Source organism: Microchirus variegatus, assembly GCF_963457635.1.
Source record: "Microchirus variegatus genome assembly, chromosome: 10".
NCBI lineage: Eukaryota > Metazoa > Chordata > Actinopteri > Pleuronectiformes > Soleidae > Microchirus > Microchirus variegatus.
The window spans coordinates 26,354,033-26,379,986 of record NC_139811.1 but is presented as its reverse complement, the minus strand read 5'-3'; the positions used below and the strand labels follow the sequence as shown (position 1 = coordinate 26,379,986).

The 25,954-nt window shown below is 40.7% G+C and overlaps 1 protein-coding gene across 1 annotated transcript in view; it reads left to right on the top strand.

The window, feature by feature from the left end:
• Window positions 1-24,305, top strand: part of smg1 (SMG1 nonsense mediated mRNA decay associated PI3K related kinase) — a gene marked incomplete at its 5' end in the record, with an annotated part of 89,086 nt that extends 64,781 nt beyond the window's left edge. The window contains 18 exons of the mRNA XM_083896770.1: window positions 35-207; window positions 2,192-2,471; window positions 2,552-2,824; window positions 4,902-5,136; window positions 5,235-5,446; window positions 6,336-6,492; window positions 7,718-7,907; window positions 8,899-9,179; window positions 11,058-11,267; window positions 12,183-12,320; window positions 12,834-12,986; window positions 13,470-13,649; window positions 14,947-15,174; window positions 18,582-18,793; window positions 18,879-18,979; window positions 19,654-19,830; window positions 19,959-20,065; window positions 23,162-24,305. Of these exons, the coding sequence (XP_083752896.1) occupies window positions 35-207; window positions 2,192-2,471; window positions 2,552-2,824; window positions 4,902-5,136; window positions 5,235-5,446; window positions 6,336-6,492; window positions 7,718-7,907; window positions 8,899-9,179; window positions 11,058-11,267; window positions 12,183-12,320; window positions 12,834-12,986; window positions 13,470-13,649; window positions 14,947-15,174; window positions 18,582-18,793; window positions 18,879-18,979; window positions 19,654-19,830; window positions 19,959-20,065; window positions 23,162-23,239 (3,385 nt within the window). The 3' untranslated portion in view covers window positions 23,240-24,305. The remainder of the gene's footprint in view (window positions 1-34; window positions 208-2,191; window positions 2,472-2,551; window positions 2,825-4,901; window positions 5,137-5,234; window positions 5,447-6,335; window positions 6,493-7,717; window positions 7,908-8,898; window positions 9,180-11,057; window positions 11,268-12,182; window positions 12,321-12,833; window positions 12,987-13,469; window positions 13,650-14,946; window positions 15,175-18,581; window positions 18,794-18,878; window positions 18,980-19,653; window positions 19,831-19,958; window positions 20,066-23,161) is intronic.
• Window positions 24,306-25,954: the final 1,649 nt, after the last annotated feature.

The window sequence follows — 25,954 nt, the reverse complement described above, 5'->3', positions numbered from 1 at the left end:
TATCCTGAAAGATTCTTTCCCTCTTTGTTTGCAGATATTCTGAACACACACAGCTGCAGTCACGGCAGAGGACTGTGCAGGATGCTATTCAGAGCAAACTGGCTGACCTGGACCAGTGGATCTCCCAGTACCAGGCAGCATTTACCAACCTGGAGGCCACTCAGCTTGCCAGCCTGCTGCAGGACATCAGCAGCCCAATAGATCTCGGTAAGGTTATGATGCAGAATGAGCGGCCTACAAAAGAACAACTTTCTGTTTTTCTTGGCAGGGGGTTTGGGTTTATTCATCTCATGAGGTTTGTTTTTGTTGTATTGTCCTATTTATGACAATGTAAGGAATGCACATGTTGGTAAAATGTCCTTTGTGGGTGCTGATTTCTCTTGGCAATAGCAGATTTTATTTTCCAGTCTTGGTAAAGGCAGACTATATAGTTGAAAACTGAGGTAAAATAATCTAACTTTGTTTTTTTGTTTTTTGTTTTTAAAGAAAAAAGAAAACTGCTGCTGTATTTTTTTAATTTGGTATTTTTTAATCCTGAATGTTTGCCATTTTTCTGGATGACATGTAAATTAAGAATCAACTAGTCAATCAAATCGTGTGCACCAGAACAGCTGATACTTGGTTCTGGAAAAATGCTAATGTTTTGGGGCTGGTTCTGTTTCATTGGCTGGACTTGTGATGTTATCTTTGTTAGTATTACCAGTAGGGCTAAAGACAAGAAATGTACTTTGATTATGTTTAAAGCGGACCTAGACCGGAAGTTCCTATTAAAGCTGTTTTTTTGGTGTGTATCAGCGTCATTACCTTGTTTATGAAGCCCTGAAGTTTCGAAACAAACAGTTCAGCCACTTCTGAGAACGCTGTGTTTATTGTAATCTCGGGGCTCAGCGAGATCTCTGAAAATCCCGTTATAGTTACGTAAACAGCGGTTCTCCTGAACATCAGATCCTCCTGCTCCGGGCACTAGTCCGGGTACATCCGGTTGCGTACATTGAACCGCAGAAGAAGAATAACGTCCGTTGTGGAGGTGTTTCACGAGCAACAGTGTCTTCTGACTCTGGGTCTGACTCCGGGTCAGAGTCATAAAAGGGACTGCGGCGGGGAGTCGTGAAGAAGCTATTTTTAAACACTGTTAAAACAATATTTTGATAATGAGTAGCAGTGCATCCACTGTTCCAGAGGGGGGAGCTGCGCTTCTGAGAGCGGGTGTGCTGAATAGTACTGGCCAATCACAAGACTCTGTCTTCTGGGGGTGAAAGTTCACTCTGAAACATCACGGCTGACGAACAGCGTCAGAAAAGAGGATTTCAATCGGCTCGTTTACAGCAACTAGGAGGTTTTCGACCATAAAAAAAAGTTAATATATGTAAGTAGACCTCCATAACTAACATATATGTGCCACAGGACCACTCTATGTGACTTTAACATCACATCATAACGTTCTGTGATTATTTTTCCTTAGTCTTAGAGTGTTGCATTGATGGTCATCATATTTTTTATATTGAATTAATGTGTGGAATATAGCAAAATATGACGATATTAATACTCAATTTCATTGTTTCTACCTCATGTGAATATCCTCAATTTAACATTAAAAAGCCAAAGAAATGAATCTGGTATTATCTGAAATAAAAGGTAATAACTATATTTTAAGACCTCAGCTGCAGGCAATGAAACATGTTTGAATTTTTTGAACTGTTCTGGTGGTGTGTACTGATTACCGACCCAACTGCAAACATGTCGCAAACAGTCAAGAAAAAAGAGTAGGTGGGATCGAAAAATAGAAGACGAAGGCGACAGGAAGTAGCGGGAATATCAAATCAATGATGGCGATGTTTGTTTGCCTTTTTAACTGTTGGTCTCGTAGACATGGTCGCTCTGGTGAGTTTGTGTGAGAGTTGCGTTCAGTTGACAAATCATGCAGCCTGCGATCCCTCAACAGGCGCAGGCATTGTGTGGTCCCCAGTCTTTCAGTCATTAAAAAGAATCTGTTTTTTGTGTACTTTTCAAAATGGACTGTGAATGTCATGTAGCCCAGGTGCCATTTAAATGTGCCTAGAAGTTAATATTCCTGCCTTTTGAATGATTTGACAAATGTGTGTTTTTAAGAAAAAAAGTCTACACAATCACCCTATGTGGAGCATTTCATTTCACTTTCCTTGACTATGCATGTTCCTCTGTGTTCTTCCAGGTCCTCCAAGCTACGTGCCAGCTACAGCCTTCCTGCAGAACGCAGGTCAGGCCCACCTGATCAGCCAGTGTGAGAGCCTGGAGGCTGAGCTGAGCTCCCTACTGCAGCAGCGCCGTGGGGCCCTACATGGTTGTTTAGAACAACTGCACAGTTATGCTACAGTGGCTTTGCTGTACCCACGGGCAATGCTGCTGCACCATCGCGTCCACCAGTGGAAGACATGGTTGGAGGAACTACTAAGAGACATGACTGTGGAGCACTGCCAACAAATATACAGACAGTAAGGAACTCCAATATGCTTTTCACTCTGAATGTATCATGGCCACCAGTAAGTGTTGTCTCTCTCCCTCCCTTTTGCAGATATGAGTTGCTATTTGCCCCCCAGCCTCCTGCTGCTTCCTGCCAGTTCTTGTCCAGCATGGAGCTGACTCTGCAGCACCACGTTGCTGACACCAACGAGTGCGTGATTCACCAAGCAGAGCGACTAAAGGCTGAGGGTACAACTGCAGCAGACTGTGAGGAGCAGCTCCAGGAGATTGAACACTGCATCACAGTCTTCCTGCGGGAAAATGGAGAGCAGGGCTCCCTAAGCCTGGCTGGAATCCTCACCTCTGCCCTATCCACACTCTGCAGGTTCAACACATTATTCAATGCACGTATCACTGTTTGTTTACACAGGTTTAAAGCTGCAGTCGAAAGGATACTTGTGTAGTTATTCATTTATAATTCACATTAACCTTTCAGCATATTGTAAATCAAATGATCAGAGAGAAAAATAGAGAGAGGGTGTGGCCCATGGTGGGAGACGTTTAGCAATCACAGGCCAGTTCAGAGATCGTGCGCCACACTTAGTGGCTGTTTTACTATAACTGCTCTGCGTGCTAGGGCTTTCCCTTTTTCCTCAAACAATGCATGACTCGCTATATTTGTCTTTGGGACTGTCACTTACCTTTTTATCAGTGTTTCATTCACACAGAAAGAGCATTTTTGGAGCCCTGAATTCCATAATTGTGTACATATATTTAACAAACAGTTTTAAACAATATATTCGTCACATTTTATACTCAACAAAAATATAAACGCACAAACTTGAGATGGTGAACAAAAATAGAATGTCATGATATTTGCTCAGATTCTTAATGCATTTGTTTATGGAATGATATGTTTTGCTCAAACCTGCTTGCTCCTATTGACTACAATCTCAGATTGAGTATATCAACTCACGAGAGTCATGGAGCATGGCAGAGTGGTGGTCAATATGCATGACCAGTAAACAGACACTCCTTATGGTCTGATCAATAAAAGGGCACTCCAAAATGTGGACTTTTGTCACTTGTCAATATGCCACAGATGTCACAAATCATGAGGGAGCGTGCCATTGGCATGCTGAGTGCTGGGTTGAGCGTTACAGCTGTGGCAACACAACTGAATGTGCATCATTCCACTACTAGTCCAGGCCACGATCGACAACCTGGTGATGTCCATGTGTCACTGGTGTATCGCTCTGCGTGAGGATAATGTCGGACACACACGTTATGGAAGTTTTTGAACTTGGATCATCGACCCCCATTGTGTTCATCCTCCCGTTACTCCAGGACTTTTGTTTTGAAATTGATCCTAATGCTCGCAAATTAAAGCCACTTTATTGATAAAGTTGTACTGTTATTATGCTCCGCGCTCAACGAGCGACGCGGAGCATATATCGTTTGCACTGTTCCATCCGTCCGTCCGGACTAAAATAAATACCTTCCTGTGCGCGTACGTCCTTCACATTTTGCAGGATTGTTTAGTGGGTGAATATCTCCAGGCTTTTTTTTCGTTTTGTCCAAAAACCTTTTTTTGAATTTTTCCTGAATTTTTACGCGTTTTTTTTGCGGGGAAATGTGAGAAATGTGTAAACGGCACTTTACGAGCTTGTCAACACGATAACTTGACACATATTCGACATATTGATGTCAAACTGGCACTGTCTATGCCCCTTACAAGTATCTTGGACAAGTTCGAAGATGGGTGACCTTGACCTACTTTTCAAGGTCACAGCTGTACTTGAAACTTGAAAAATAGCCAAAAACCGGCACTTTTCAACCTTGTCAACGCGATAACTTGACAAATATTTATTGTATTGCTGCCAAACTGGCACTGTGGATGCCTCTTACAAGTATCTTGAACAAGTTCGAAGATGGGTGACCTTGACCTACTTTCCAAGGTCACAGCTGCACTTGTAACTTGGAAAATAGCCAAAACCGGCACTTTTCAAGCTTGTCAACGCGATAACTTGACAAATATTTATTGTTTTGCTGCCAAACTAGCACTGTGGATGCCTCTTACAAGTATCTTGAACAAGTTCGAAGATCGGTAACCTCAACCTATTTCCAAGGTCACCGATGCACACCACATGTCCAAAGTGGCCTTCATTGCCTATGCAAATTTTGCTTTAAAATTGGTATAAAAATGTGGGCGCATGGACTCAGCGCGGAGCATTAGTAGTCGTCGACTATCCCCCCTCTACTTTTTGGATAGTTACTCTGTTTTGTCACATAACAATAACGACAAGTTTTTCTTTGTGCGTTTATATTTTTGTTGAGTGTAGTTTGACACTGATCTGTTATTACTTTTCTGATGTGTTGGCAATAATATGCTTCTATAGCTGTGCAGTAGGACTGGCAAAAGGAAGAACAGACAATGTGACCATGTTGTATTCCTTTTCCAGGCGTAACCTGGTAATGGAGGGGGCAGCAGCCAGCGCCGGAGAGAAGCTGGTAGACCTGACATCTCGGGATGGCGCGTGGTTTTTGGAGGAACTTTGCAGTATGATTGGAAATGTCAGTGCCTTGACAACACTGCTCCAACGGTGCCCACTTCTGCCACATGACTTGGATCTGCCTGCACCTTCAGCTACAGCACAGGCCATGTACCTGGCCAATGCTGTGTACACCTGTTTACAGGTAAACCTTTAACACAATGACAATGATGTTTTTTACAACTACATGAATTGTGTCCTGTGGATGAAAACAAGAAACTTATGTCTCCCTGTTATCTGCAGGAACTGAACACCAACTTCCGTCAGATCATCTTCCCCGAGGCTTTACACTGTATGATCAAAGGAGAGCCCACTCTGGAATCCATGTTGGCAGAACTGGAGCAGCTGGTGGAGCAGTGCTCTGATGGTCTTGGTGTTCAGGGCCTTGTAGACGGTCTGCAGGCCACCACTGGCATGGAGCATGATGGCCACAACCACTGTTACCACATCTCCAGGTCATTAGCTACTATTATTGTGTGGTGGTATTGAATGGAATCAGAGATGGAATTGATTGAACAAATTCTAAGCCAATGCTACACTCCTCACATCAAATATATTATTTATATACAGTGTGTGTGTGTTGACTCTCAGAAACTTGTCTTCTGATTGTGTTGTGGCTTTGGCTCTGCCAGACCTCTTCCTGTCAGAGTTTCTCCCAGTTTTTGAGTGCCTTTTGATGGTGAAGGAAACTGTACTCACTGACACCTTGACTTTTTTCTTTTCGTTTTTGGGTAACCTTACCTTTTAATTTTTAACCTCTAGCAGTTCACTACTTACCTTTTTACCATTTCAAGCTATTCATTGGACTTGAATGGCTTGAATTTCAATAGAAAAAGGAACATTTGGGGTATTCTAAAACTTGTGTGTGTGTGTATGCGCGCGCTTAGTAGTGTGTGCGCTTTCTGTCTTCCCTGAGTGCCCTATTTACTTGTATATACTGTATATAGCCATTTCCTTGCCTTATTTTTATTTTCTAACTTATTTTCGCTGCTGTAACTCTGCACATTTCCATCAGTGTAATTCTTATTACACTGAAATCTATTCAGAATGGAACCACAATTATACAGTGTGAACTGGGGCAGAAGTAGTCAAACCACTGAGTAAATTACATTTGAGTTTGGTCAGAGAGTAGATTCATAAAAGCTGGAGCGGAAAAGAAACTCTCAATGTAAGCCACAACTGTAAAATTTCATTCCAGCAAAATAATTGACTGGATTACTGCATAAATGATTAGACACGTTTACTGCAATTCTCACATGGTGGTTGTTCTTGTATATGTGATATTTATAGTGGACATTTTAAAGATTCCTGAAATGTGTGAAAATGGTGTGTTCATGTGCTCAGGATGCTGCGTGCTCAGTACTCTGAGCTGATCCAGCCTCGCAGCATAGATGGACCAGGCCAGGAGACACCAAAGATGACTGCAGGTCAAATGTTGCTGGTAGCCTTTGATGGCATGTTCAGCCAGCTAGAGACGGCCTTTGCACAGCTCACAGAGAAGGTAACCAACATTTTGTGATGTATGATTGATGACAGAATGTACTGTTTGGTCTTTCCTGTTTTGTGTGTACTTAATTACTTAATGTGTCTTTTTTTTAGTTTTTCCACTCTTTTGCATTAAGTACATTTCTACACTATGTTCATCCCGCCTTAAAATCACTTTATGTGATAAAGGTTGATGTTGGTAACTTAAAGAAAATTACTCTTGGGCTGCAACTAACGATTATTTTCATAATCAATTAATCTGTTGATTATTTTCTGTATTAATCCATTTGTTGTTTGGTCCATAAAATGTTGAACAATGTTTCCCAAACCTGGAAATGTTCTGTCCACAACCCAAAATTATTCACTTTAATGGTTTACTTGCTAAGGGGAAGCAAATAACACATTAAAATGGCTGAGAAGTCAAAGACCTTGTTTTAATTATTTAAAAAAAAACACTTATTTCACACGTTTGATCAATGAATTATATACTTTGTCACACTCAGGAACTTTAATCATCTATTTAATTTGGCCTCACAATTACTCAAGAAAATTAGATTTAATATTGTGGACTTGTTGATCTAGTTTTGCATCTAGCTCTGCATTATGTTATTTGACCTCTGCTACCACCAGATGGCTTTATTCAGCACTGCACCCTAGCTATAGATAATGAATGTTCCGAGACTACTGTCACAGCAGTTGTCGTATCATTTCACTAACATCCAAATAGGGCTGGGCGATATGGCCTAAAAATAAAATCCCCGATTTGTTTATACCAGATCCGGTTTTCTTTTTCTTTTTTTTCTAAACTACTAAATACAAAATCATTAATATATTTATTATTATAACTATGCAAATGAATGAAGTTTTACACTCGTGACTTGTAAAGCAGTTGTTTTCAGTTTTTAAATACAGCAGAAGTGTGATACTGGTCCCAGATCAGACTCCTGTTAAATATTGATATTAATATATTATTTTAAACATTCCCCTAGTAATTTGTCGGAGATTAACCTACATTTTTAGGATTGTTAAGTCCTTTTAAGTGATTTAAGTGAGCGCAGTTATTTTTTTATATAAAAATTTTAACATCGTCCAAACAAATAAATTCCGATTTCGATTTAAAATCGATGAATTGCCCAGCCCTATATCCAAATAAATACACGTATTCGCAAGCAGTTATTATATTTATTTATTTTTGTTACAAATGATGCAAAACTATCAATACAAAACTATCTCACCCTCAGCTGAGTTCTCTGGAAATGCCACCAGCCTGGAGGAAGGTTGACGTTTTGAGGGAGGCTCGGGCCTCTCAGCTCCACTTCTTTGACAGCCTAAACCAGTGGCAGCTGATGAAAGAAGTATTCTTTCTCAAGAGACTGCAAACCATCCAAGATTTCTTCAGGCTCTGTTCCTCCTTTGCTCAGACTCTGTCCGGTGAGAGCTCTTCATTTCTACATTTATTCTAAGGGCTGAGTCACAGTTAATGTACTCTGCATCTGTGTAGATCTGCTTCAAATTTCCATACTAGCCCACACTTCTGTTCAAACTTAAATTAGGTTTTGTGTCAGTCTAGCATTCTACACATAGTCAATCTCATATACCATTCCAGTAGCAGAGTTTACTCATCAGGAAATCACCCTCATTTGTACTTCCTCTGTGAGTCCTCATACTTTTGTGCTGAATGGTACATGTGTGGGCACTGGTGGACTTCATCATATACCCTCAAGCAAGTTTCCATGGTAACAGCCCTTTTTAATTGTCTCTTTTGACCAAAACTGTGCCACTAACTGTTGATATGGGGAAAGATTTACACACAGGTTGTTTCTCTGTATGCATGAAAAGTTTTCTTTTAAGATGTTTATGCTCTAAGATAAAAATATCTACTGTTTATCATCTCAATTACATGATCTTAAAATACTCTTAGCTTTTTAATGTTAAATGAAGTTCCGGGCTGTTTGAAACAATGAAATTGACTATAAATATGGTCAAATATTGCTATAAAACAAATAATTAGGCTTAACATCAAATAATTATTAAGTCACTTTTTTGAATATCATTTTGTCAATTTCATGTATTTTTCTTATCAATATATTTTGTGTGTATTTCACAATATAATAATTCATGATTATCAATGCAACATACTTCGAAACCTTGAAAAGTCACACACAAATTCGTTCTCATCATTCTTTTACGGTATCTAAAATCTAAGCCCATATCTCATGTCAGGATAAATTGACATATTGCCCAGCCCTACGTTGAACGGTCTCTGTGCACATGTGGATCTGGAAAGAATGACTCAGGCTTACGCCATCAAGATGAACCCATCTGACCTTCTTTTATTCTTATATTTCTGTCATGTATTATTCTGAATCAAGTTGCATAGGAGCACTTCTCAGACAGTATGTGACGGAACTCATGTGTGCAGGTACGTGTCCCACGGCTGAGGACGTGCTGCCCGCAAATGGGCCAGTTGGTCTTGGAAAGCCACTGTACCAACGGCCCAGCTCCACAGGGTCAGGGGTGGCAGTGGTGAGTGAGGAGCAGATGACCTACCCCATCAAGGCCTTCACAGCAGAGTTTTTCCAACAGATGCTCATGGGTCTGCCCAGCCAAGCCCTTGGTTTGGTCATCTGTAGCACAATGTCTGCCCTCGGGCTGGACGTCATCACCCAGGTGGAGGCTAAAGACTTTGGTGCAGACAGCAAGGTAGGATGTGTACATGTGTATATAAATGCCAGTGTGTAGATTCTGTGTTATTGAAGTGCTGGATACATCTTTTCAGTGAAGCAACTGCACATAACACACAAACACTAATTCAAATCTTTTGTCTTCTTTTTTTTTTTTTTTTTTTTTAAATCCACCCATGCTAAAACTGTTTGAGTCTTACCAAGGGGCTAACCTTATAAAGTATTTGCATGCTCACCCTAATACTGCCTCGTTTGGTACAGGTTTTCTTCACTTGGGTTAATCAGAGTAAAGAAAACACACAAGTCCCAAAATAACACATTTGGACTTCATCATGGAGGCAGCAGTTGATTAACAACAACCTATTATTACTTACTCAATATCTCCAAGGACTTTGGTGTGAGAGATGAGCAGTTTAAAAACATCTTTTTGAGCATCTCGGATTCATGTCAGGCCATACCACCCCAGCTCTACAGTGTCTTAGGGTGCTTTCACACCTATAGTTCGATTGCTTTGGTCCACGTCAGTCAGAAACAGTTTACAATGTAGCAAACAGATGTGGGTATGGTTTGCTTTCACATATCCATAGTTCTAAAGGAACCAAAATAGACCGCGAAGACTATCGGCACCTGAACCGGACTAACCCCCGATCCCCACCGGGCACATTAGCGCCGTGGTCACCGGAGCTAATTGCTGCCGCACACAATGAGAGCATTTCCACCAGGCGCGCCGCGGCTTCTTGTGTGAATACGGCTGGCAAGCAGTACCACGGGAAGTAGGGGTGCTGGGGGTGCTGCAGCACTGATGACCCCAAAATGTAAATTGTCACAGAGACGTCTTCAGCGACTCGCTCCCAGTAATCATCAGAGAGGACATTTCTACTCTGCGCCACCTGAAGACATGGTTACGCACATCTTCAGAGGCTCAGAGACGGTGTGGTGTTGGTATTGCATGGTGGAGCCTAACACAGGAAAGGGCAGGGACATCACTTTTTTTACTTCACTGGAGTTGGCAAAAACATCACAAGCCAAGAAAACAAGCCTGGTTGATGGAGTCAGAAGAGCTTCTCCCGTGCGTAAAGAAGCAAATGCCGCTGTTCACTACACAGGTGCTGAAAAGTGACAACGCATCACTCACTGTCAACCAGGGCAAAACAAGCAACAAATGTCTGCATTTTGATCACTGTCCACACAGCTGTGACCATCACAGGTGGGGAAAACCAGACACAGCTACAATTCAAGCTGCTTTCGCTTAAGCAGCCACGCGCCGATGTCCAGTAACAGTGTTTTGTAATATCCTTGACCTGGCTGCAACAAATGTCTCAGCTCTTTATATAAAAAAAAACGTGTGATGACATGGAGAAACTTCATCGTGCGCCTCACAACTGTGACACTGGGGACATGTCCCGGCGTATCTGACGCCTATGTTCACTTGTATCATTGTGCATTTTCTGGGTGGTTTTGTGACTAAATAACGCAATTGACTGTGTCACTGCTGCATGTAACAATATTGCCATTCTGTGGGATTCAAACCGCAGTATATATCCTATATTTGTTAATCAATGTAGTGAGTTATCAGCTGCTGTAACATGCCCGGTGGGGATTGAAGCTGGTCAGATAACGGCGCAAAACCACGCCACTGAGGTTCTGAGGCACTGACGCACCCGGTGGAAATCCGGGGTTATCCCGTATCTCATCCCCATAATGCATTAAACTAGACCGTTTCGTCTCATTTGGTTTGGTTGCTTTCACACCAGAGGAACCATACCAAAGTAGGGCAGATAAAGCGGTTGATTTGGTGCGCATGAAAGTACAGAGATTGCATTCACACCTATGCAAACGAACCGAACCACAGTAGGTGTGAAAGCACCCTTAATCTATTGTCCGTCTGTCTCTGAAGGTGTCCCTGGATGAGCTCTGTAAGAAGTCAGTAGAGCAGAGCCTTTCATCAGGCCGGGTCTCTCAGCTGCTGCTGAACAGAGCGACGGTGCTGGCCTCCTCCTACGACACAGCCTGGAAGAAACTGGACCTGCTGAGGAGACTGGACGCCATCCTGGATACTGCTAAAGCCAGTTTGCAGAGGAGCCAGCTGCACGTGGCCATGTTCCAGGTAGACGCAGAAGTACTACATTACAATTCCATACTATCGCAAGGCTAAGGCCTCATTTATTCTCTGTCACTCAACACTTTTCATAATTGTGATTATGTGATGAAATTGCACTGGGATTGCAGCCTATGCTTCAGCTAAATGTTAACATTATGGCAGCCTTCCTTGGTAACTGATTAAAGCTATACTTACCTTTCTTGCATTTTTACACTTTTCCTTTGTAATCTTAAATTGCTCCTAGTAAGCATGGCAGACATAAGATAAACCCACCAGGTTTTGAAACTCATCATTATTTAATTCTCATATTATGATAAAAGTATGACCATTTAAAGTATTCGGACCGAATAAAATAATTCGCAGAGCAGACTTTGTCGCTAAATCTGCCGACTTTTTGTGTCTGGAGACTCTCGCGTGAAAGCACGTCCCAGCCTATAGTCAGAGTAGCGTTAACCTCTGTGTCCAGGCTGCTAATGATTGCAGCATGCGCAAAGCCGCTCCCGGGAGGCGGAGGTGTTCGTGTTCAAATTTTTACTAAGTGCTGTGAGACATGCAAGAAAGGTTTAATAATTTCAGTGTTTTATTTTATTTTTTATTTTTTTTAAATTATTAAAAAAAGTTTACTGATTTCATCAGCAGCTTTAATTTCTTTAAGAAGGTTTCCTTCCTCCCTATAACTCACAGGCTGTGTTTTGGTCATATTTTGTCTCGCCATGTAATTTATTTCAGTGTAATTCAGGAAAATTCTGCTGGTGCATGTCATGATAGAAAAGTGTACAGTGACATTGTTGACTCCAGAACTTGTCATTTCTGTTAAAGGTCTTCATCCCACTGGTTCATGTTATGTCACTGAATAGAACATTTAAAGTTTCTTGATTGACTGAATCTATTAGCTTTATTAACTCTTGTTTGTGCTTTTAGTGGCAGCATGAGGATGTTCTGAGCCCCAATAATCAGCCTATCAGTGTGAGCATCCCTCCTCGCTCCGTCATCCTCAGCAATATGAAGAAGAAGCTGTACAAACTGAGTCAGGATGAGGGAGCAATCGTTTCCATACAGGTCAGTATAACACCATCTGCACCACCCTGTGTTGGAACCATGTGACTCATTCATCAGTTAAATATCTGTACACAAAGACACTACTGTATAATATTAAGTACACGTTAAAGTGAATCTGCAAAAGTACTGTAGTGTAGCAGCTTTTTGTCCACCTGGAACCAGCATTTTGGGAGCCCTAAAACTATGTGCCAAAGTGAAAAAAATCTCAAAATGCCACATTTTTGGTTTTGTGTATACAACCAATATCATTGTTACCTCTACATTTTTACTCTTGACTAAAGGACCACTGTTTCTATTGATATCGCATCTTTAAATAAGTGTGCACACCTTATTTGGTTATGATGCCAAATTTTCATGGCTGTACATATTTGTGTCACCAAGCAAATACAGCAAAGTTCTAAAATGATATTTAATTGCAAACACACTATGCACCACTCAATGTTACATTGTGGGTTCTGGTTAAGTTAATGCTCACACCCATTCATATCCTGTGTGACTGGCTGGTGTCTTCAGGAGAAGCTAGCATCTCTGGAGGCTAGCATCGAACAGCGTCTGAAGTGGGCTGGTGGCGCTAACCCAGCACTGGCCCCAGTTCTGCAGGACTTTGAGATGACCATCAGGGAGAAACGTAATATGGTGGCTGGAGAGAATCAGCGTACCAGCCAGGTAACGTAGCTTCCATTTACCTCCTTTTCCTTCTTTTCCTTTGCCAGTTTGTCGCGGTTTTTGTTTTCCTGCGGTGACTCATGTTCAGTATCTCAAACGTGGCAAACAGTGTACTATATGCATGGAGCGTCACTTAAACTTTTAGTCAGGTGTCAGTAACTTTAGGGAAATTAAATGTTAAGTGCAGCATTGTGAGGGGGGTGACACAGAGGAATGCTGTTGCACTGAGTGTAGGACATATCTGTATCATTGCTTTATGTTCCATCATAATGCAATGATGGATTAGTGGAGACTCTTGGCAGTGGATGGTGAAATTAGCACCTTTACTGCCAATAGGAGCCAGAGTCATCTCTTGAAGTTGTTTGACCCAGGAATGAATGCATAGCATAATTTCCCAATGCAGACACAAGACGGCTGTTCCTGGGTTTGTTTTTTTGATCAGTGGAAAAGAGGCTTTTTTAACACCACAGTCCTTTTTTTTAGGTCACCTTCTTGTGTTCCACCATCCTGAACTTTGAAGGTCTTCGAACTCGATCTCCTGAGGCCCTCAACATGGATACAGCTCTGTTTGAGCTCCTGAAACGCTGCCAGCAAACCTGCTCTTATGCTGCTCAGTTTAGCAGTGCAGTTTCTGCACTGGAGCTCCAACTACTACACAGACTGGTGGGTTTCCTTTGATCGTGTACACAGTCTACAAGTGTTACATATCAGCAACTGCACTTCATGTTTTAGATCACATTTGTAGATGAATACAATTCCATAGAAAGCCCTGTATCATTATCTGATGTCACCATGTCAAAGTATTAGTGATAGTTCGGAATTTTGGACTAAGACCTATTTTCCAACTCAGCCGGTGTGATGGAGACGTCTGGAGACGTTTTCAAGAAATTTCATTCAGTTCTTCTAGTTGCCGAGTTCACTGGTGCTATGGCTAGCGCAAGTCAATAGTATGTGCTAGCATGGCATTAGAAACACTCATACTGACTCCACAGTGCACCCGAGGCAAATCAATTGTAACGGCAGACTATCGATGTACATATCTGTGTTGATAGAATGTTTGAATTAAAACCAACCTTGCAATTTGAAGGATTTATGTCTCAGCAGCAGCAGCAGCGCGTCATACTTCCGGTAGTGGCGGACTGATTCTGCTGCTGGAAGTATAGTGCTGAGAAAGTAGTCCCTCAAAAATTCATGCGATGCGAGGTTAGTTTTGTTTTAAATATTATTCTGTCAACACTAGGGATGGGACTTTATTGTCGACAAATCGATCGACAAATCGACACGTGCACACCTCGACAAAAAAATGAAGAGTAAAAAAAGTCGAAGTGTCACAAAGACGAAGCTGTGCACGAAAAGGTGATCCTGCAGGAATCCTGCAGGGAGCCTGCGCTCTGCGCGTCACCGGCTCCTTCTCTCGAGTGGATGTAGGAAGCACTACACAAATGAATGAGTGTTTTTAATGCCATGCTAGCACATACCATTGACTTGCGCTAGCCATAGCACCAGCGAACTCGAAAACTAAACGTCTCCATAACACCGGCTGAGTTGGAAAATAGGTCTTCTGTCCAAAATTCCGAACTATCGCTTTAAGAATTTTAACAATTTTTTCTTTTGGTGGTTTAGATATTTTCATTAATTTCTTTTTTAAAACTCTTTGTTTTTCTGAATTGATGAGTGAATTGATGTTTTCCTGCTGCTGTTCAGAAATTTTTTACAGGGCAGAAATATTATTTCTGCTCTTTCTGTCTGAATTAATGACATGCATTAAAACAAGTGTAGCTTACATGGAGCTCAGTTCAATTAAAACTGCTTGTTTGCTTTAGTGCAGTTTACTTTCTTTTAGGTTTGAGAAGTGAATAAACCTTGTTTAAGAAGCCAGGATGATAGGATATAACTCCTGACTTTTCTGGCACAGGTCCAAAATTCTATCATAAATATGTCTTTTAATCTCTCTGTACAGACCCCATTGTTGGATCTGCCCATCGGCAGTCCTGATTGGCTGAGCTGTGCCCAGAGGCAGCTGGAAGAAGAGCTGAGCATTGAGCGGAGAACTCAGGAGGAGCGAGAGCAGCAGCTGGAGTCCTGTGGTGAGACACTGCAGCTCCTGGTCGACTCCATTAAAACCATTCTCTCCAACCACAACCGGCAACTGGCTGATGTCAAACACCTGTTGAGAGCCATGGCTAAGGTAAACCCAACACCCAGCCATGACGCGTTTGTCTTGTGAGTCTGTGTGTGATGTGCAAAAAAATCTAGTTATTAGAGCTGGGGATTATATGGACATATATGGCCATATCATAAAAGTATATGTGATGACTTGTCTTGGTTTTAAAGCCTCTTCCATTGATGATCATCATTTGTTATATTAAGTAAATTAGTGAAATACACTAAACATTTTATATATATTGATTCAAAAATACATGGAATTGACAAAATTATATTTTAAAAAAGTCACTTTTTTCATTTTAACCCCTAATTATCTGTGTTATAGCAAATAAATAATTATTTCTAACAATGCCTATCCTTCATTTAACATTAAAAGAGACAAAGAAATGAACCAGGTGTTATCTGCTATTAGTAATAATAATAAAAAAATCCGGTATTTTAAGATCATGTAATACAGATCATTAAAAGTAGATATTTTAATTTGGAGTATTTACAGTGTGTTGTCACAAAATGACCAGCCATGGCAAAACCGACAACAACTACGCTCGGGACATTTTGAGTTATTTACAGATTTTAAAAGTGTGATTTCTAAGCTTTCCAACAATGTCTAACGCATGTAAATCGTATAATATTTGAAGAGGATGTGGTCATCAAAAAAGCTGTCCTGATTTTTTTTTTGATTCATGTCATTTGAATTTGAGTATCTGCCGATACCAAGTCCCAATCTGATACTTCTATTATACATTCGAAAAATTAAGAAGAGCGAAGAAACGGATCCAGGATGTCCCTTATTTTTTATTTTATTCACCTTATTTTTTTTATTTTTTATCATTATTATTATTATTATTTTAATCTTATTTTGTTGTTATCTCTGGTACTGTGTGTACTTACCTCATTAAAGTCAAGGCATTGCAATTATAATATATTATAGAGTGTGCCCCTCATCGCGATGAAGTGCTGGGGATCTGAGTAGTAAAACGTGGTGACAGACTCTTAAAAGCGTGCTTTTCATTGTTTTCACTCCATGGTCTCAACCTCTTTGTGTAGAAGACACTTTAGTGCAGCAATTCAGGGAATAACAGATGCATCAGATGAGCTGATCTCTTTAGTTAACTGCTCAAAGAGAGAAAATATTCTCTGGTGTGAAGTGAATGTCACATGATCGGCCCCAATTTGTGATCACGTGATCCGATTAGGACATCCCTAGTCACAAACATCCGGAAAACTTCTCATGGGCCCAGAGAAACAACCTGTGTGCATATGTACTGTACATATATATATGTAGATATATGTATATATATGTGGGTCAATGACAAATAAAGCTTCTAAAAAGTTATTTAAGTATTTTCAAAATAGATGTAATGCATATTTGAGTCCAGAACAATGTGTTTGAACATTTCTCATATATTGAACAACTATTCTAACTGTTTTAACTCATTTTTTAACAGTATCTTAAACGTCACAACAAAAAAACTATTTATAAGAAAAAAATATACATTACTAATATTTATTTTAAAATTAATTATTTGGAAACTATACCTTAAGATGTCTACACTAGATAAACATTATTATTTTTTATCATTGTGGGTTTTTTTTTACAATAATTTAAGATTTTTGGTCTCTGAAGGTCAGGTTTTAAGCATCCTTAACATCCAATTTTACATTTAAAGACAGGAAAATAATCACACAAATACACAATTTCATATATTCAGTATAATAACTACCCTAATTACATTTATAAACCATTTGGTCACTTTGAAGTATCATTTATTGGTTTAAATTGGTTGCACCACTTGACAAATAATGGTTGCACCACCTGACCACATTAGTTATGACATGAAATATGCTGAAAAAAATGCATTTTCATTTCAAATAGTAACATGTGTTTTAGACATCAGTTAAACCTAACCCATCAAAAACAATTCACATAACATTACATCTTTATGATTAGGATCGAGAACAGTCGCAATGAAGTGCAGGGTACCCATCTGGGTAGATGTTAATAAAATGTGGTGACAGACTCTTAAAGAGCAGAGCTCACTTTTCATTGTTTTCACTCCATGTTCTCAATCTTTGTGTAGAAGACACTTTAGCGCTGCAATTAAAGGAATAACAGATGCATCAGATGAGCTGATCTCTTTAGTTAACTGCTCAATCAGAGAGAATGTTCTCTGGTGTGAAGTCAATGTCGCAGGGAGTTCATAATCTGCTCCGTATGCAGCCAAGTTTCGCTTTAGTGCAAAGAGACGTTCCAGCATTTAGTAGGTGCTATTCCACAGTGAACTCGCTGTGTTTAGGCCGCCGAATTATCAGTGCATCCCTAAATTTAACATCTTTTTGACAAGAACAATGTAACCGTAATAATGACATATTTGATGGTGTGACTTGAGTTTCAATCAGCACATGGACAAGGGAGCGCTTGCCGATTACATGGGGGCGCAGTGGCCTTGATCCCTGGTTTAGAAAAATTTGTGGTGTATAAAAAAAATGTATTTAAAATAAACAACAACTCTTAGCCTGGTGGGGGGCAAGTAAACCCTGGCAGTCCACCAGGCTTATAATGCACTGGGGGAATCCCTGTAATAATAACTGTTGTAGAACTTTCCAGCAGGTGAAACTATATGTGCTAGATGTTATGACTAAGTCCATGGAGCATGGGTAGTTCGTAATCAAAGCACAGTTGTCAGCTGGATCATTGTTAATACTTAACCAGTGTCATGCAAATTTTGATAGTGATATTGGCATCGAAAATGTGCAAATTATCATGCAAAATGATTTAAAGTGTGTAATATATTTCCATTCAAAACTAATAAACATTCTAGAAGTGTCATGGATAACCTTAGAGCTTTGAATAGCATTATATAGTGACATTCCTTGCAGTTGTGCCACCTGACAATTGCAACTAGACTTAAATTAAACAGCTTCTGTTTAGATGCAAGCATTATTTTCAACCCTGTCATGAAGGTCACACAGAACATTTTTTTAAGAAATAAAGAGTTTTATGATAACATATTTTTTTTCTAGTTTTACATTGATTGTACCACACTGACATGGAAAATGTACCAACCTACATATCGTTGAAAGTAGTTATTTTTATCAGTATTTGACAGAGATCTACAAACCTTTTAGCTTAGTCCCAAGGTTCTCTGGGGTTCCTCTGGCTGATTCAACATTCAGTTTACAGCTATTGTCTCTTGACTTCAAAATAAAGTCCAATGTTTATGGTTGCACCACCCTGATATTTAGGAAATGTACATTTCTGGACAAAAGTTTTGCAGTTATTTTAGCAGCTTTAAAAATACTGATATTAGGGGAAAAACATTATTCAAAAGACTTCAAACTTAAATATATATATCTACACATATCTATATTTTTTTATTAATGCAGTTTCATTCTGATCCATTTGTCTATTGTACTTGTGTTGTACAGGATGAGGAGGCAGCATTGGCAGATGGTGAAGAGGTGGCATACGAGGGCAGTGTGCGTCAGTTCCTCTTGGAGTACAAAGCGTGGCAGGACAACATTCAGCTCGTCTTATTCACTGTGGTCCAGGCCAGTGGGCAGCCTCGCAACCAGGAGCAGCTGGAACTGCTGGAGGAGATCCCTGCTACTTTGAAGGAGCTGCACTCCCAGAGCCAGAGGTACTCCCATTTACACAGTGCACAGTATGTACTGTCTTGTGTTATGTCTATACTGGATTAATTATGTGTGTGTGCTTCTCTATAGTGTGTACAATGGCCTGGTGGGCTTTGCCTCTCCACTGGTGACAGACCGAGAAAGCGAATGTGCCAGTCCTGTTTCTGCAGCACAGACGAGTTTTGCAGCAGGTACATTTGTAGTTTTCTCACCCCATATGTTCATTTCCTCGTGCAGTCACTACAGCTGCCTTTTTGACTCAGCAGCTGGATGGAGTGAGCTTGATTTCAGTGGCAAGGTTTAGTATGACGAAAGGGTATCCTTAAATCATCTTATACCAATGCAGAAGCAGTCAGACTTTTTATTAGTCTGGCAAGAACTTCCTGGATCCAGTGTCAGCGTACACAGAAACAGGATCTTAGATATGGAGGTTACTGTACGTACAAATCCTTAAAATGTCTCACCCCGCCAACCATTCACAGTACCCATATAAGCGGTGGCTACTCACTATTATTTCCCCAAACCTTAGTGTGCAGAGGAGTGGAACTTAAGTGTGTGAAACATTTAAACATCATCTGTCACATTCTGTCTCTAAACGTCTTTTTTACCATTAGACACTATAAAAACCCTTTTTGTGTCTGAATTTGTAATTGTATGAACTTCCTCTTATGCTCTCTTTTCTATACATTTGCCATGATTTTCCTGTCACTCCTGATCAATGAATATTAATCTGGGGTGTTTTTCTATTTATGGTCAAGTATGGCTATTACTTGATGATGGTTATTTTTAAAAGTGAAACTGGCATGGGACATTTATAAAACTTTAAATGGAACGTAAGTGTGTCTGTCATGTGCTTTGACTTCAGCTGTGAGGTGCAGTGTGGTGAAGACACAGCCGGAGTCGATGTCCCAGAATGCACGCAAGGGTCTGCCACGCAACCTTGGAACGCCCACTGACACCCCACCCAGCACCCTGCTGATGAACAGCAGAGGCCTCAACCCCAGCCCCAAGAGAGCTGTAAGAGACCCCAAAACTGGACGAGGTACTGGACCGTGCAATGGATGTGCAATATTTTATGTAGCACAGTCTCTCCTGTCACTACTGATTTCAGGCTGAGAGAATATCACTGCTCTGCCTTTGATTGTAAAGCTGCCGAACTCTGTGTTACAGCTGTTCAGGAGAGGAACTCCTATGCTGTCAGTGTGTGGAAGAGAGTGAAGGCCAAGTTGGAAGGAAGAGACATTGATCCCAACAGGAGGATGAGTGTTACAGAGCAGGTAACGCCCACCACACCTCATTCAAATCCTACTGTTGACTGTAAATTTCTCAAAGAGGCAGTCCAATTAATTAAATGACAGCGATATCAAGCATCTCAGCTAATATCTGAGTCTGCAGATTGGTTCATTAATTTACTTTATCTATGTTGTACTTCTACACAGCATTTTTCAGATGCTTTAGTTGTGGCACTGTCCGCTCAGGAGGACAAGGTAGTTTCTGTCCTCTTTGTAAGATATGGAGTGGGTGAAAAATCAGTCCAGTGAAAGATATATTGCTTTTCAGACTAAGTATTGATAATTTTTTAACTGATGGTACAAACTAGAAATGTTCCATTACCATTTATTCCCTCCCGATTCAGATACTTGTGCTGTGGGTATCGGCCGATACAGAGTACCGATACCAATGTGTTGGTCATTTTCATTCTTTTCTTCTTCTTTTTTTAAACATACTACTGCTGCATGACTGTAATATGATTATCATTGTGGTGAGACCTGGCTCAGGTTAAACCCTTTTAAAAACATGAATGAATACAGCAAATGGAAGCCATTTATATTTTAAAGTATTTTTAAATTGAATAGTATAAAAGAGTAGTGCAACAGCAACTTAACTAAATAAATCTAGAAATTAATTCCTTTGATAAAACTTAAGTGCTTTGGTCAAAATACCTCAAGGATGAAGCACCACAGCAGTTCAATCACCTGCCAAAACAGCCCTGTTCAGAACACTCACTTTTGAGTGCCTGTCTCTTTAAATGCAAATGAGACACAGGGAACCACGTCAGCGCCACTGAGGCTGTTGGTCCTTCTTTTCCTTGGTGTTCTTTAGCGTGACGCAGCTTCAAATTCAAACATTTGTGCCACCCCTCGAAATTGCTTCTTTGCATATGTTGTATGCCGCAGTCTTACTGGTGGGAGCATCCAGTGTGAAATACTGCCAAACCACCAACATGATGTGCCAATGTTAGCTCCTCAGCTGGTCAATTCTTCTTCATGCCTCTAAAACAGCAGCTGCTGGTGGCAGCACAGCACAACTGTTTTAAGAGCGACAAAGAAGAACTGTGTCAGAGCTAATGGAGCTAACAGTAAACAGATTCCTATTTCTAATTAGTTACTTGGTATTGAATTGGTGCCTGGACTCCAGGAATCGCTGATACTGATGCCGGCATTTTCGGCAGTATCGGAATCGGAACAACTCTAGTACACATCCACACAACAACTCGACTGGATTCGCATAAAAAAACATCAATTTACATTTCAGTCCACTAGAGGGTGTCAAGCGCTCACTCTCAGCTGTTGAGCTGTTGTGTGAGTATATCATGTTTTGCAGTGTCATAATAATATGGTATGGTGGTGTCTCTGGTGATTCCTTACCCTCTTTAGTTCTATGAAACTCTCTTTCATAAACGAGCAATATTAGTACGAAAACTGAAGTATCTCTAAGTATTCAGCACAGTTACCCATCCTAAGTCCATGACATTAAGACCAACATGAGTGAAAAATAAATCACACTCAGCTAAAATAGTAAATTCTGATGAGCACTGATATGAGACACATGGGGAGATAAGGAGAGCACACTGATAAATCATGATGTGGACAGACTCTTTACTGGAGAGGCATAATTGACAGTTTTAGATCACGGTTGCCCCCGGGATCAGGGGCAGCGTCAGACGCGGCGACAAAAGAGTCATAAAACCATATCTAACTAACAAACACAGACATGCTGCATACCCACAGAAAGGTCAGAAACTCAGCTAAAAGCTAATACAAACCATTCTTATGTTTACGAAACACAGTTAAAACACAGACGGATCAAACCAGCAGGAGGTGAAAAAAACAGTTACAGCGCGCACATTGAAAAGCGGCACCGGATCGTCAGCATGATTATGTAAACAAAAGAAACACGTATGGACTGGACAGCGGAGAACCCATAGATTCCAACGGTACCATTTTTATCACTCTACGACCAAGATTCACAGATCCAGCCCCAAAATAAGGGCAAAACAACAACTGACTTTCAAGAAATACAAGCAGAAATGTTGTCTTACCTTTGCTGTTTATCAAAACAAGTTATTTCCACCGGAACAAAACCACTTCTAATGAATAACTACACTTCCCAGCATGCTTTGGGAACAAATCCTGGTCTGATTGATCATTACAGAGCGACATTACATCGTTCTGATTAGGAGAAGGGCGAATGTCCGCACAAATGCGTCATATGCATTTATATCCTTTTGACTCACTAATGAAGTGATTCGCACGCATTTGGAGACCGGGGTCTGATTTTACCGGTATAGAGGTTTAAAACGAGCTGTCAATCACCCTAATTGACCAAGGTAAGCCAGAGCTATGGCGCTGTGTAACTGAAGACGCTGCAGAGTCACAGAGTTGTTATTACGCACCACACAGGAAGCATCGATTTACAGCGAGTTATCATACTACTTTTTTTTTTTCAAAACAAGTTCTTTTTAGACCAATAGTGACATGTAAATAAAATTAAATGGGTTTTTAATAATTTGGTACCTCTCAAATGGCACAGTTTGGCACCATCTGTGCCATTTGAGAGGTACCAAATTATTAATAACAGAGAGAACGCCTAGATATCTCTTTACTAAAACCTCTGTAATTTCACTCTGCTTCATTTCAACAGCATCAGACTTTGCACAGCTCATGTCCACATGTTGTTACATGACCTCCATGTGTTTTTAAGCTCCTACTGCATATTTTAAAGGTGATATTTGCTTTAAAATGCAATATTTTTTTAGGCGAGAGAAAAAAATCCTTCAGTTATGCTGTGTTCCATGTATATTTACTCTGACACAGTGGCATCTACAGTGAAACTTACACCTCTGGTAGAATCTCACAAGTGTTATCTTCATTTTGATACCAAGATAATCCACATAGAGCTTGTAACTGCAGAGGTTAATTTAGTTTGGCATGTCATTTTCGAGCAGGGACTCCAAAAAGAGGTTGAGGGAATAAGTGGTCAAACTGCTCAGTAAAATGATTTAGAAATTAATCATTTCTTCAAAATGACAAAGTTGAACAGTTTATGTATGACATGCTGAGCTTGTGTCCTGCTGTCTGCTTTCCTTTCAGGTGGACTTTGTCATCAAGGAGGCCACCAACATGGACAACCTGGCCCAGCTGTACGAGGGCTGGACTGCCTGGGTGTGAACACTATCCTGCTTCATGTCTTTGGTCCAGCGAAGGCTTGGAGATCCACCAGAGTCCAGCAGGTCTGAGGTGTCGGAACAGCAGCACCAGGCCACACTGGGGGGAGGAAATGGGAAGCAGATGCTTAGTCTGCCCTCCCAAACTCCTGGGCACCCAAACTGGGGCAGCGACTTCGCAGCTCCGCTGCATCCACACTCCCCCAACCATCGGCGATCGGGCTAACACAACGCTTAGTGGGCCTGCGGGCCCCGCCTCCCTTTCTTAGGGGTTTGATCGAGCAAAGCAGCGTGGAATGGGGAGAGGGGAAGGAGGGCAAAGGCCTCCTCCCCCTCGACTTGGAGATCCCTACCCCCCTCACCTGCATAGCTCACTATCAAGTTGTACCCATAAACATCACTGCTTCCTGCTGAGGCGAATCAAACTCCACCTGCAGGATGCGCAGGATGAAGCAGGCCGTGAGCGCTTTCCCTCTGAATCACACAGTCCATGTGCTGTGGGTGGGTCTTCACCGGGGTGGGGGGGGCAAATGCTCAGATGGATGGGGTGTTTCCACAGCCACACCTGTTTTCTCTTAACCTTTTTTTTTCCCTCAGCGCCATTGTGATTGTGTCTGATTGGTCAGCGAGTGACACAGATGAGCGGGATTGATGACAAATGTAGGTTTGTCCCTGAGATCCCTGAGGCTCAGCTGAAACCTGGAATCAGAAGAAATTGAAGTAGAAATGAGTAATCAAAGTGTTCTTTGGTTGATGAATAGGGAAGTGATGTCACAGATGAAACCATGACGCAGACTTTGTTTTTGTCTCGTGGATAAAAGTGATAATAGCTGTGAGGAGGAGAAGGTCTGACTCTTTTTTCTTCAGTGTTGTGCAGTGAAACTCTCTTCAGTCTCTTCCTCTGTAGACGCAGCTAGAGGAAAAGACTTTTGCTTTGGTTGATTTGCCTTGTCTCTGTATCTGTTACTCACCTCATGTATAATCACTCCCCAACCCCGATGCTTGCGTTTTATTAATCCTGACCTTCTAGTTTTACATTTTTAGTGGGAGAAATTATTGTTTTTTTGGTGAAGGTGCAAAATGTTAATTCTTAAAGCTTTTAGTGGATTTTGTTGGATGCCAAATAAACATGGAATTGAAAAGTGTTGAAGTTTATTTATTTATGATTGTTTTCTAAAGGGTTGGGGTACCGGATTGCAAACTAAAATTATATAACTACACCCGTTATCATTATCATTAGCTATGGAACACCCAGCAGGCCCTGGAGGGTGTGTAGTGGTGATGGTACCTGATGAAGTTTTCCTAAAATGTAGATAACTTGTGCAGTTCCTGTGCTAAATCTGCATTACTTATCCAAACAATGTCACTTTCTCATGCCCATAGCAAGACAACTGTCAAGTTTGAAATCAATCGGAGCATTGGTTTGAGAGATATGCGAATAACACACACAGATGGACAGATAACTGAAAAGTTATGTATGCTAGATGTCACAATGACGATGACCTTGAGTGTGTTAAATATTGCAGGGATTTGTTTTCCAGATTTTTAGAAAGAACTGAAATCAAACTAAGCACTGTGTTATACCCAGCTGCATGAACACCCAACTGTGTTCATGCACAAACACTAAATGTCTGAACCCATTTGGTTAATTTTAGTGTCTGCACCACATGGAGAATGAAAGTGAAAGTCTTTGAAAGCAGCAGCAGAGAAACTGATATGAGAGACACAATGTTAGCTAACCTTGGCTGAAGTTCACATTGTTTTCCTGTCTAAGACTAAGAAGTGTCTGTGGTCTTTATTTCATGGGAAGATTGTCACCTCTGATTAATTGTGTAATATATATAAATCAGCTACTGTAGTGCCATCCTTCCATTGTCACTGTATCCTCCACATGAGGGGCACGGGACTGCTGGACCCCATGCCAGCTGACAGGTGAAAGGTGGACTATACACCCGAACCCTGACCCAGTCACCAGACAATTACAGGGCCAACAATCAACCCTTCACACCTACGATCCATTGAACCAGTGTCCAGTTAACCTCTGCATGTAAAACCCATTTCCAGAACAGCCTTCTTCCACCTACGGAACATTATGAAAATTAGAAACATTCTGTTCTGAAAGGACGCTAAAAAAAACTAGTTCATGCCTTTGTCACATCAAAAAACTTAAAAGAAATTGCAGGATAGTGGAACGGAAATGGAGGAAAAACAAATTGCCAATTCACCACCAAATATACCGTGAGCAACTAAAAAATAAAAATACTGCTCTCAGGAATTCAAGGAATATCTATTTTACAAACATTATCACTGATCACAAAAGTAATCCAAAAATACTTTTTAATACTATTGATCTTTTAGTCAACCCTAATTTTAACAGAAATCATAACACTCCTTCAGACTCCCTTTGTGAAGACTTTGCAGACCACTTTAGGGGTAAAACTGATTTGATAAGATCTTCAATTTTATCTAATCCAAATACTATTTTTAATTCACCAGAAAGCTTGTTTTTACCTGAGGAAACACTGGACAGTTTTGCCTCAGTAGATGCTGATACACTTGGTAGTTTTCTTCCAAGTAAAATTAACAACCTGCCTTTAGGACTCAATTCCAACATCCATCCATCCATTATCTACCGCTTTATCCTCCTCAATTCCAACATCACTTTTTAAAAATTTTATGGACTCTTGAAGGTGAGCTCCTTAACATTGTGAATTGTTCT